This window comes from Accipiter gentilis, chromosome 17 (assembly GCF_929443795.1).
Source record: "Accipiter gentilis chromosome 17, bAccGen1.1, whole genome shotgun sequence".
Taxonomy (NCBI): domain Eukaryota; kingdom Metazoa; phylum Chordata; class Aves; order Accipitriformes; family Accipitridae; genus Astur; species Astur gentilis.
The window spans coordinates 24,857,630-24,871,783 of NC_064896.1; the positions used below are offsets into that span (position 1 = coordinate 24,857,630).

Below are 14,154 nucleotides of genomic sequence, written 5' to 3' on the forward strand. Positions count from 1 at the left end.
ATATGTTTCAGAAAGACCAAATGACAGGAAATTATAAATTTACTGATTTTCATTGCACAGCACCTCAATCATTTGTCGAGAGGAATATTTCCTTAGGAAGCCTTTTCTGCTTGAGGGAAGATTTCCTTAGGGAACCTTAGGGACCTTTCCTACTTGAAGAAGAAAAATAAAGTTATCTGGTTTGGCCTATTTTTGCATTTTAATATCCTGAATAATTTTAATGCACACCCGCTTTTTGACAACTCCAGTACGGGAAGCTCAAAGAGCTTCAGTGTTGATTTTATAAACTATAATATCTAGCCCAAAGAATTTTTTACTAGCCTCCTCATTTTTAAGAGCCCTTCAAAAATACCGTGGTCTTTACTATTGTTGTCAGGTTTAGTTAGATCTTAAACCAACTACTGAGTCTTTGAATTATGCCAAGCACAGCCTGCCTCCTGTCCACCAGCCAAGCCAGCTGCCTCGGGAAATTATTAAATATTTTCCTAGTTCTCTTCCTGATTTGATATTTGACCAGTTTAAGTGAAAATATACTAACATGACCTATTACGCCTTCTACAATTCGCCAGATGTGTATGGTCTTCTGTAAACAAAAATAACAATTTAATGTTACAGTATCTGTACAAGTGTCTCACCTTGTCCAAGACTTGAATGGATCTTCCTGGATTACTTACAAATGAGGGTTACAGTAGCATATTAATTTGTCATTTAACCTACGTGATAATATATTAATGTGAGGATACATAAGATTTTCTAAAAACAAATTTCCTCATTTCTAAACTGCTGCCATTTTGCTTTCTTCGATGATGCATGCCTTGGAGACTCAAGAGGCATTTGTCACTCCTCATGAACCTCCAGGACTCTGATAATTTCTCCATTCGCATAATTCCCTTTATGCAAAGGAATGACTGACAAGATAGAACAAGCATAAAAATATCTTTTTTTCCTTATAAATTTTTAGAGCAATCCCAGAGCTGTTAATTAACCCCAACTCTCACCGGTTCAGGAGACTGGTCAAATCCTAAACCATTGGTCCAGATTCTCTACTTTAGGAGGACTAGGGACTAGGTTCCCTACATTTGCTTGCGGCTCCATTGCAGAGCAGAAACAAAGCTCTATGAAGCAGTAGATTCACAAGCAAAGATCTGTCTCCTATCTATATTTAGAGAACCACGAGTTTCCACGTTTCCTGTAAATGAGCAGAGTCAAATATCAACTTGTTTTCATAATGGCAACTACCTAATACTAATCGGGGCTCACCAAACGGGGCAGCAATACTCAAAGTGCTCAAAGCACTTTACAATGTTCACAAATCAAGCCACTATTGTACAGTGAACAGTATTCCCAGGTTACAAATGCAGAAAATGAAAGTAGAGAGATGTATTGTCCCAAAAGCAAACAATAAGCTTACAGGTGAGATGGGAAATTAACTTGGCCTCCAGTTTATAATCTTGTTCTTTTGCCACCAGCCCCTTCTTTCAATATTGACAGAATTCAGATCAATTCCCTGGCTTTTCAAGTCCTTTAGTTTACAGGATCCTGCCTCTACTTCCACAGATATATGTAATTCTCTTTAGAAACATAAACATCCTGAAATTTGAAACAAACTGTGAGTTTTCAGTTGTGAAACTGCTGAATTGTTTCGCCTCCGAGATCCAACTTCAATATTAGAACGTAATTAAGGTCAAAACACTTCCATCCCAAATAGAAATTTAGATCTCTTAATTGTAACTCTCAAAATGCATCTGACTCTCATAGGGCTCTCACTAGGCCAAAAATCTTACCCTACACAAACCCACATGACTCTGAGAAGCCAATGCTGTCACAGACTGATCTATACCCACCAAGTATCAGATCCGTTAAGTACATTTCCCAGGGGCAAGCGAAACCTTTGGAGATGGAACAACTGCAAAATACACTTCAGATACTAGGACTATGGGTGAGACACGGACGGAATCTCTTAATGTTAGGAAATACACAAATGCGTGTGTGCAGAACTTACTGTTTCATGGACAGTTTCAACGGAAGTGCACGTGCACATCCAAGGACAAAGTTTACTTGCTGTTTTCTACACAACAGCTTTATTTCAGCGCACCTTCAGTTTAGTCTTATTAAATCAGCTCCCATTGGAAGAATAAAATTAAATGCATATTTGAATTAAACATTCTACGACTTAAGAAATATTTGCATCTGGATTTATTTTGTACTTCTATTTCTTTTATAGGCCAAATCTAATCTAGATCCTGGCTTCCTGAAAATGACGTTGAATTTTAGATTCCAATTCATTATTCAAAAGTATTTCTAGGAGAGATTTGAGTTGAGATTTATCTGATTAACCTCTGAGAACCTCGGAGAAAAAGGATTATTCAGCTTCGACCTGTTTTCATTCATTTGCCATGAAAACATTGTTTCCAGTGGAATGTTCATAGGCAGCTTCAAGGATGGTGGGCAGATTACTATGCCCTGCCTATTAAAATGGTGATAACTATTAACACAATTTACTTATGTTTATTTTAAAATCTTAATTAATGGGCTTACTAAACTAAGCCCAAGCAAATGTAGGCTATGGGCATACTGCACACGCCTTGATGCTCTGAATTTGTTTGTACAGCTGTGAAATTCTCAAATTAACTATCTGACAGGAAAAGTAAAATACTGCCAGGAGAGCATGGAGATGAAATCCAAGCCAATGGGAGAAAATTACAAAATGGCATCCTGTGACATGAATCACTTTTGCGGAATAACTCCTGCTATAATAATAAGTCTGTAGTTTCTAGACAGTAGATCATTAGCAGCAGCAGCACAGGTAGTTCCAACAACTTACTACCATACAAATCTTGAACATTTATTAAGATCAATATCAGTCATCTCCTTGTCATTTACAAAAGTGTACATTATTAGACTTATTTATGACTGCAAAATCTCCAAAAAAAGGGGAAAAAATTACTTATTTAAAAATATATCATACAGTCACACCAGTCTAATACTGCCCTCCCTGTTTAAAATTTCCATTTTCATTTAAACTCAACGTTTTGTCTGTCTGAAGCAAAGGATAAGGCACAACATCAATGTTTTCAGAATCAACAGATTTTAAAGCACCGTTTAGATGCTTAACACTGAAGAACACTGTCTTCTGGGGTTTGCAAATGAACAACTGTTAAATGCTTCATCTTTAGGAACTGAAATGCTTTTAATAACTTATTACTGAATGATTAAGAAATCAAACACCACAATGTTAGGGAGCTAGACTTGTGCAGGACACATTCCGAGTATCTATTATGATATCCAAAAGTGCTTGTTATGGCATTAAGCTCAGGAGGGCAATGAGCAGAGACTGCGTAAATGGCGCCAGAGGCTGCCAAACTCCAGTGTTCTCAATCACCCATTACTCCCCTGGATAACAGATACCAAAGCAGAGTGTGACTCAGGTGCTATTTTTAGCTGCAGGGATTCAATCCTAAAGAGGCACCTTTATACAGAAACAAAAAGTACAAATTTAATTTAAAACAATTTCTTTGAAGCTTGACCCTTGTGAAAGGATACATTTGCCCATGTCCACCTGCACAACCAGCAAAGTATTCAGCCCCAAGAAGTAAAAACGCATAGAATGTAAGAGTGACCCTACTGGGTCAGCTAAAGGTTCATCTAACCAGTAAGTATCTAGGGAAGACTAAGACCACAGCAAACGTGTTACACCTCCCAACGCCTTCTCAAGGTCCAACCACTTTCCGCTACAGGGACTTTCACATCTAGATAGGCTGGACATTAGGAAAAATTTCTTTACTGAGAGGGTTGTCAGACATTGGAACGGGCTGCCCAGGGAAGCGGTTGAGTCACCATCCCTGGAGCTATTCAAAAAGCGCATAGACGAGGTACTCCATAACGTGGTTTAGCGGGCATGGATGATGGTTGGACTCAATGATCTCGAAGGTCTTTTCCAACCTAAATGATTCTGTGATTCTAGATGGGGTTCCTGTGTATTCAGCCTTCTCTTCCATTACCTTATTCAGTGTTTTCCTGAACCCAGGTAAACTTGAACACTCATTGGCAAGAAATTTCCAAACGGTTCGTAAACAAGGACCCCCTTTTGTTTGGCTCCTACTAGTTTCATTCGACATCCCATAGTTTTTTGTCTAGAAAAGAATTAACATCTACTGTGCCATTCCTGATTTTGCAGGTTCCATCACGTGCCCTCATGCTATGTCCTTCAACGCTGAAGAATCCTAACCTTCTCAGTCACTCATAAAAAGCTACTGCACTCATCTCCTTCACTCACAAAAAGATACTCCTTCATTGCCTTCCTCTGACTCTCAAGGAAAGAAGACTTCACTTTTGCACCACACACCTTTTAATCTCCTTTTCAGTTTCTTAAAGCTGTATTCCCAAGTCATATTACCAGTAGTTTCCTCAACCTTTTGAAAATGTCCCCAGCATCCACAAGTGTCTCCACATGACACAAAAAGTAAGTGTTTCTATCAAGACCACCGTCTTCCTTCCGGATTTGGAAAACACGGTATTCGGGGATGCACAATTTCTTTGGTTTATGCTTTCCTGATTTATTCCACACTCAAAAAGGCTGATGTTGACCTAGGGGGTCCTTGAAAGCTGAATAAAGTTCAGTCCTCCCTAATAAGAAAGGGAATGATACAGTTCTGTTAAGAAGCAAACTGCAAAACTGACAGCAACTAGAAACATATTGCAGAAGCAGTTAACCCAGAAGCAATAGGATTTAACCTCTGCCATTCTGTACAGTATTGCAATATGAACTTAAGGAATTACATCAAACAACTGATGAGTCAGTGTATGCAATATTAGTTTTTAATGTCTTCCCACATGTGTTGCTATGGCTGCTAAACTGGCCAGACAGCCCCAAAGAGCTGTACGAGTCAATTCGTGATCAGTAGTAAATATCAAGCAGAGCAGGATTATCATCTTCCTCTAAGACCAAAATATTTTACGGAGTTTAGCCATCCAGGAAGTAGTTCACATACAAGGTAAAACTTCACTTACGAAAACAGACCAAATCTTCAAGCTTGTGGAGGGACTTCGTAAGATTACACACACACGCACGCTCCCTATTGTCTATAGCCTTATCCTGTCTCCCTCGCTCAGCTGCAACCTGGTGCTCCCTGCAAGCTGATCCTTCTGGCCGCCGCTCATTTTATATCAGTCTGCTTCTATCCAAAAAAATTACAAACTACTTATATGGATAGAAAAGTATGTTATCTATTTTGATAGAGGCTGAACTCTACAGAAGTCGGCAGCTTCTTCCAGCTGCCAGTGAAGTCACCAGGGCACCTGGGTGAAAGACCATAATGTTTCTGTTTTCCTGCACACAGAGAAATGGCCAAGTGGCTTCAAAATTCCACATGTATTATTAACAGAGTGCATAATAATGATTCAGGGGAGGACTGTGGAATTCTTACTATGCTAAATTTCATACAGTATAATCTTCTTATAAAATTCCTTGGAACCACAACTCAGATTTTCCAACGTATAGACTAGTCCTATTGCCTAGGACTGCTACACAGAGAATTAAAATCTGAAAGGATTAATAGCTCCCTAGCAGTCTACAATGACACAAATCTATTACTCTGCCATTTCTTTGGATTCTTACTATACCAAGTATGAAATAACATACATTAAGAAAATAGCAGTGAAGCAGAATTTTTTCACTTTAATTGCATTGTCTGTTATACCAGTTTGACAAATAAAAGACCAAGAAAGCTAAGTAATTACAACATATGGGATTACAACTGTCTAATTGGCTTCTAATGTAACTTCGGTTCAAAAAAAGGGGATCAGCTAACTGAAAGAAGGAAGGCCATATTCTCAGCTGAGGAAGTCAATACAAGAAAGGAGGTCTTCCTCTTTTCAGTGGCAAAGCACAGAAGCACCAAACATTGGTACATTTCTGGGTTATCTTTCCAAACGGTAGCTTTCTCCAAATGAGCCGCCATCAGGCAAAAGTCTGACGATACAAAAAAACCCAAACAAAACAAAACAAAAACCCCAAACCAACAAAACAAACCAACCAAACCCCCCCAAAGCAGTAGTTAGATATCTAAGAAAAACGTATTATTTGAATTTTTGAATATTCACTACAAAGTTGTCGTAGAATTTATGACTATTATTTTTCCTGATAATCTTATATTAAACAGACATGGCTTTCTAAGATGTCAGTCTGTAAAAAAATGCTTTTACACTTTGTGATTTGATTTTCTAGTATGCCAGCCAGGCAAGATATGAAAAGGGAATGTTTTAGAACTGTGTAGCCAAGTCTACCTTGAGGTTATTCACTGAACCTTTTAGTAGTTTTTTGGTCAATAACGGTACCTTTTGTTGATTTGTTTGTTTGTTTGTTAAGGGGAAAAAACCCAAAACAACAAGTAACCCTTCTTTCTGCTTAGCTAGTTCCTAGGCTCAATCGAAAAAGACTGCCGTAAGTGTTTTCTCAACTTGGGAGCTACCATGACACTAACAGGCCACCCCTTAGGTGAAGACAAGCTGGAACTCAGAAGTCATCCAGTGCTTCCACTAACCAAACCCCGATTATAATTTGAAATATGAAATATGAGTTCCAGCTGTCTTTTCCTCCTATGTGGAGGTAGGATTCCTTCTTTCTCTACTTTATTTATCTTCCTTCCCAGCTATCTCTTCCTTTTTCTTTAGGAAAAAAAACCCCAACAAACAAACAAAAACGCAAAGCAAGAAAACACCACCTCCCTGCATAAGCCCCTGCCCTGCCTCAACCCACGGAAGGTTAAAAATAATTAATTAAATACATAAAGCCTGCCTCAGTCCAGACAATTTCTTCTGCAACAACAGTTACGAGCTTGAAACCAAGAAAAACAACTTATGCAGCTGCAGCTGACACAAGGCTGTCAGTTCTCAGAACTGCCGATAAGATTTATGCCGGGCCGTAATTTCTGCTATAGACTAGTTATGAAAACATCAAGAATAGAAGATGCATTATGTGATTTCTGCTCTTAGGCTCTTTTTTACCCACTGTGTATTTGCCCGTTTCAGCTTTCAAGGAAGAAGTATCTGAATTCAATACAAAAAATAAAAACAGTTTCACAGTAAACGCATCAATGTGTCAACCACTTAATTTAACTTCTCCCAGAAAGAAACTTGCTGCACTCTTGAATTTCTCCCAATAAGACCGTCCTATGAAAATAACTTAAAGGGAAGTTGCAGTCAAGCAAGATCTTAACCTGATCTTTGCAAAGCTCTTCAGTATATTCTAAGGGTTCACATTTTCCACATCATTCCTGCAACTCTTTACTGAACCCCTTCCAGCACACCAAAAGGACCTTTAAACTCAAGGCACCAAAACTAGCTATAGAATTTTATTATTGGCCTCCCTAGAGCTGTTTATGGAGGAAAAGGCACCTCCCACAGCTACTTAATATTCCCCTTGCAAATAAATACAAGGATCAGATTTTCTCTATTAGCTACCACATCACACTGCAAGATCTTATCCTTGCATGTTCTATGTCTTATCCTCCACATATTAGAAGTCATTGTTTTATTAACTGCCTCTCATAGTTACCTTAATAATTACCCAAGTAGTACCAATTCCCCTAATTTTATATTGTAATTTTTCTACACGGAACAATTACCTCCCTGCCCATTTACAGAGCCTCCACAAATGAAGTCTCTTAACTGCACAAAAAAAGTTCAGTACCAAAACAGTCAGATACCTCAGATACTGACAATACATGCTAGAACATTGACCGACACTTACTTTGGCAGGCTTGTTTGCATCAAAGCTGTTTTCTTTAAATTTCTCCTGCAGGGTCTCAGCTAACCGACAAAGCAAGGCACCATTATCCAATTTCTCCATAAAGGTTTCTGCTGTTATTTCTCTACCTGAACAGCAAACAGAAAGTTAACATGGCAGAAAGTATGCAATAGTATAGACTGCATCTGTGTAAAAAGAGAAATCAATAGAAATCTTGACAACAATTTGAAATATGCTTTCACTGAAAAACTTGCATTACTTTGAATACCTAGTGAATAACCTCACTACTACTTTACTGGTAGACATACAGCAAATTATTCAAAGATAATATGCTTGCTTTGTGAAGTCACGTGCTATTTGAAAAAATAATTCTAGCATATCAGACTTCACGTATCTCATTTTACTTATGAAATTCCAGTGCTTTTTACATAGTGTTTTAAAAGACAGAGTACAGCAGGCAAATGGTTTACACCAGTGTGCATGGGTAGCTATAGCGTAAGAGTTGCTAACACTACTGCAGCTTGTAACAGAAGTAGAAAACCATGTCAAGAAAGGACGGACTGTATTTTTTAAAAAAGACTTTAAGACTTGATCCTGCGAGAAGTTGACAAGATAGTACAGTGACTACAACGGTCCTTTGAAAGAGCTTTTTCGAAGTAAAGTTAGGTACATTAAAAAAAAAAGAAAAGGGAGAGCGTGAAATTTCAGGTTATGTATCTACCTGCCACAGATTAAAATTTTCACCCAAAGAACAAAGCCAAAATACTCAAAACATTTCAAAACATGCCAATTTTTATCATGTTAGATGACACTGTACTTCAGCTGCCAGAGATCGTCCTCCCTGGCTACGGCAGACCAGACGACCTTCCATTACACAGTAATTGCATCCCCCGGGCAGAGGAGATGACGAGTCCCATGATGAGATGTGCATTCTGACCAGGCTGGACAGGTCAGATGAGAAGGGAATCACTTACACCCTAGACTAATCTTCCAGGATCTTAACATCATTTCCAGGTAAAAATATTCCTATTTCTTATTGAAGGTTTTCCATTTCACATTTCTACTGGAAAATTTGCTTTCTCTTTGGACACTTTTTTGACCAGCAGCTTTATTTTACAGCTCTCTTCACTTCTACTAATACCAGGAAAGCATCAAGGACTAATTCTTGCTCTTCCTATTAAGACAGGATTTATTTATTTTTGGTGATATTTACATACGGGAATTTGGAAACAGGAATAACGCTATCAACTCATTCTCTATAGGCTGCTACACAGCAATCATCAGTAGCTATAGGCTACCCTGGGGGAGGGGGGGGGAAGAGAGGGGGGAAAAAAAAAATTAAGAACTGAAGTGAGAGTGATCCCTCAGCCCATCCAGATTCACTCCTGCTACTCAAAACCAGCTTGTTTGCAAGCAGACCAACAGGTACAGGTCTGCCCACTGCTGGTCGGGGGTTTTGCCACAGATTTTTGACCAACAAGCAGCTGCCTGACTAAACCACTTCTTTTGTTTTGTTTTTCTAGTTAGTTTGGGGAATTGTATTCTCCATGAGATGTCTGGAAACTGAAAACATTAATCTGTTTAGAACAGGTTCAAAACATTTTTCATCAAAAAAAAAAAAAAAAAACTAGGAAAAGTAGATGTAGAAAAAACAAGTAAAGCCTTTTTATACCTTTTCACTCAGAAGAGAGCGGGAAACTAACACTCAAAAGTAACAAAAATGAAGTAGATAATAAAAAAATTAATATTGTACTTCTGTAATATATTGCTGGTACATTGTCATCTGACAGTCAAGGTCACCTATAACACTGAAGACAGCAGTTATTATAAAGCAATATGATTACACAAATGCTAAAGGAAAGTTGATTTCTCTAGGCCCTTGCCTGAAAATTGTTAGATACTTAAGCATCCTTTGGGCAAAAAATCGTGAATCTCTTCAGTTTGATCAGTTAAAAATCAATGACTATGATAAAGATTTTTGCAGCAAACCATCTTCAGATACAACAGCAGACTTGTATTTTTGTTTGAACTTAAACTTGGTTTTTCTAACACATTTCTACTTCAGAAATATCTGTTTAATGTGAAGGGTTTTTTTCCCCTTTTTATCCCCCCCTTAATTCTCTCTGCCACATAGCCCACTTTATAGCTCCTGTATACCTAAATGACTTCTCCAGGCAAAAGAGCAGTAGCAGCACCGCAGACATTCAGTGGTAGCTTGTGCGTAACGGACAACATTTTAGCAGTGCCTCCAGCTCAGCTGAAGCCAGGACTGAAACTATAATAGCCCACAGATACAAAAATTGAACATCTCAGCACCTCAGAAGCCTTCATCACCATTCTAGCCTACATAATTTCCCATTTGCCCCCATCAGCATTTTTGCAAGAAGTGTAAAGCCATTAGAGAGCTAAATTTTAAGAATGACAATGTTATAGGAACTGCTTTATTTTTAATAGAGTATTGCATTTTACAGTAGAATTATTTTCTTTTAAAAAATTATTTCAAATACGTTTAAGCTACTCAAGATTATTTTTTTTATTTTGGAAAGCATAATTTTTCACACAGGTGGAAGAAAAATCCTATTCTACATATCTATTCTGTCCTGTGATTTCTAGATTTATTACTTCACTGGCCAAGCATTAAAAAAGCTAGAACCTCTTTAGAGGTATTTTCTCTTCACACAGGCATGGAAAAATTCTTCTATCTTCTGCTATTTAACAATATGTTTATATTATTTTAAATGCTGAACTGCATTAGCAGTTTGGTCACTGCACATTGTACACTAAACTGAAGTATTTTAGTTCTGTTCCCTTTTATGAAAGCTGAAAGAATGAGTTTTGCATTGAACATCTGTATCCAATGAAAAATATATTAGGTGTCAGCTTTCAATTCACTGTATTTTATGGCTCCAAAAGGTGGCATTTCTTTGCTAAAACAGACACTCTGACATATTTAACAGTTGAAATGTATTGATTCAAATGAGAGTAATGTTCATAGCCTGAGGAAAAAAATGGCTCTGTATATTTGTATGGAAAAAACATTATACTCTATTAAAAATGTATAACTCCCCCTATAATTACAAGAAAGCAGTTGCAATGTTTTTATAGAATGGAAATAACATTAAGCATAATAAAAAAACCAACACTAAGAGTATGAAAACAAAAAAAAAAACCCACCAAACCAGGAATATGAAGGCTTTCTCAAACCTCACAAGCATTGCTTACCCTCTCTTTTACCGCAATCACCAGATGCCCCTTAAAAAGACAAACTGTTATACCTGAACACCAACCACTTGGAAACTGTGGGCTGCTATCTCTGAGGCCACCCAGTCCTGGGAGTCCTAATGCAACCAGACTGGGAGGTCTATGAAAGAATAACTAAAAAAAGCCCATGCCCAGGGTGTGTGCCCAAGAGGTTGAAGATGAAGCATTCCCTACGGGCCATCTCAGACAACCAGAACCTTCCGAAGAAGGCAGAGGGACTCAAAGACTAGAACAAGTACCAAAATCTAGTTGGTTCCTCTATTATTGCACCGAGTTCTTCCACACTTAGTTCAATAACTACAACGCAAGACACCAACTCCAGGCTCACAACTAGCTGATCGGCTATTGTAATTGTACGCTTCTGTGGTAACACAAAACTACTAGTTTACAAATAGAAACATTTCACTCGGGTGAATCTCCGAAACATGTCAGTAGGAGGATGAGCTTCTACAATACTGAGGCACCAGTGGAACAACTCCTCCTGTCCCTCTCAAATTGTGTGACATTTAAACCCAAGATAACAAAATGCAATAAAAATAAAGAAAACGAAGGCCAACGACTTCATGCACATGCAAAACTGGCTCTTTTCTGACAAGGCTACTCTGTTTCCGACAACAGCTAACAGCAAGAAAAATAGCTTTGATAGCATTGAGACATTATCACTTACTTGAAATGGGACCTATAGACAATCCCAAAGGCATGTTGATACTAAAGAAAATTCAAAAGCCACTCAACTAAGTAAGAAACGACATCAGTGCCAGCAGAATCACTAGAAGTATCGGTATCATGAATGTCTTCATATTCAGGTATTTAAAACCTGCGTTTCCCACTGGCTTGAGCTGAACACACCGATGTTAAAAATAAAGGTACTGCTACAGAATCTTCTTAGACAGCAAGGTGAGCCAGAACACTGAGCTGAAACAGGTTTTGCTTTAATTCAGAATCAAAGAAAGACCATTTTCTTGTAGAAGACTTCCTATCCTTCATCCCCCAAATTTTACACCTCCTTCAACACGCCTTTAAATTCCAAGCCTGGTCTTCAACTCAATGCCTGTTCTAACATCCTCAACTCTCTGTTCCTTTTCTCCAAGCCTACTTCACTTCTGCACCCAAGCCACTTTTACACGCCTCATACAACATTCAACATTTACGTGTCCAATTCCTCACCACCTTACCTTCTCCAACTCCTTATCTAGGAGCTTCTGAAGCCCTCTGTTAGGAAGAGGCCTCAGCACTGAAACCTTGGACCCCAGCCACATGCCCAAGGCACATCTCACAGGTCTATTCCGTGGTCCCACGTGCTAAATGAAGCTGGATGGAATAAGCGACAATATAACCCTCTGCAGCTGGTAACTGGGCTCTGGGAATGGAAAAAAAACATCAGAGCTCTACACAATAGCCAAAAGGGAAACAGAGGAGCCATCCCTCTGTACCTGCCCTAAACTACAGGTTGGTGACGAGGCCCAGTCCTCCTGATGTCAGCCCTTTTGCTTCTGCAGACACACAAGAGAAAACCAGACAGCATTGGAGAGTACAGCAGCCAAGCAAACCCTATTTGCTTTCAAGTTGCTATTTTGCCTCTGCTATAAGATTACCATGGCCCAACTGTGCCAATTCCCATGCGAAGCTTGCTCGAGGTGGAACAGAAGTTTTCAGTATCCACAAGAGCATTCCATTAAAGTAAGTATATACATAATCTACCAAATTTGGAGTGTGTCAGCAGTGAAAGCGTTGTCGAATACTTCATTGGCTCCATACATAATAAAAACAAGGCTGAGAGATGACCATTATTTGAAAGACAGTTGGGTCAGCACATCTCCTTAACTTTGTTACTGCAAGGATCTCTGGACTGAGCCACCACAGCTCAGCAGAGGGAAGCGAGGGTAAGAGACACAACATCCATAGCTCCAATCTTCCTCTCCAGCGTGCAAACACCAAGCCCTGCAATGCTGACACGTCCCACTTTGAGAATGCTATAACGTACAATACTGTATGAGTTCATCCCATCCGACACATCGATTTTATCTGCAATGTCCTTTTTCCAGCCCCCAGAATACAGGCAGCTAAAATCTATTCAGCAATGGAGCTGTAATGACAAACTGTCCTCTCAGAAGCTCTGAGTTTCTCTGACATGGTTCCAAAAATAATTAGCAAAATGCGTACAAAAGTACTAGTGATTACTAAAAGAGCCCCCACAACAATGTCCATGCTAAATTGGAATAAAATGTCCAAAGTGTCAGGGTTAAAATTTCTTACAGCAGCATTCTCCAGCTGCACCACCTGTGTCAGTCTTCCTATTTATCACTTGGGTAAGGTCAAATTCTAGCTATGCCTAATTTCCATCTAATATCAAACCCCTTCATTCATATTATGAAGTGCAATATCCTTCTAATGTTTTCCAGTTTGTAACTTCAAACCCATACCAGGCTTTGCTGCTGCAAAACTGTCACCATTTTAACTTCCAGTAACACAAGTACGTAGGACATATTTGCCTCTCCACAAAAATTTCCAAAAAACACCATCAGTTGATCAAATAGTTGATCAAACTATTCTTGCCTAAAATATTTTCTATTTTTTTTATAAATCTACATTTAGTTGAAAAGATTACGTGTCCTTGTTGAATCATAGTACAAATGAACAAAATAGAGATAAAACAAAACATGAATCAACATGGCAAAAATTGAAATGCATATTAATTTTCTTTATAAATTCAGAAAGCCTATTACATTAAAACTGGCACAAAGACACTTACAATGAGGCCACACAGGTTACAGCACAGAGCAAACTAGGGTGTGAATACACACAGAGTATTATCTGCTCTGTGTTATCTGCACATCCATGCACATGAAAATCTACTAACCATTAATGCAAAGTACATTATTTCTCCCACGAAGGGAAAAAAAACCCACAACAAAACAAACAAAAGAGTCTTGCATATCCTTTTACCCTTTTGAATGCTGAAATGTGAGAGTACAAACAGGTTTTTACAAGGTAACAGCATGCTATAAATTCATACCTATTTTATCTTACAGTAACATGCTCATGCATCCTTCCTCTCATTAAATTTAACCTAAATTACACAGTAATTAAACCAAATATGAATTCTGAGTTAATATATTTATATGAATATTAATTACTTTAATTCA

The 14,154-nt window shown here is 38.4% G+C and overlaps 1 protein-coding gene across 3 annotated transcripts in view; it reads right to left on the reverse strand.

Annotated features, from left to right (window-relative positions):
* GAS2 (growth arrest specific 2) overlaps window positions 1-14,154 on the reverse strand; it is a 97,443-nt gene that overhangs the window by 71,179 nt on the left and 12,110 nt on the right. For all 3 annotated transcript variants that reach the window (XM_049820236.1, XM_049820238.1, XM_049820237.1), the window contains exon 3: window positions 7,751-7,875. In XM_049820236.1, the coding sequence (XP_049676193.1) occupies window positions 7,751-7,875 (125 nt within the window). The remainder of the gene's footprint in view (window positions 1-7,750; window positions 7,876-14,154) is intronic.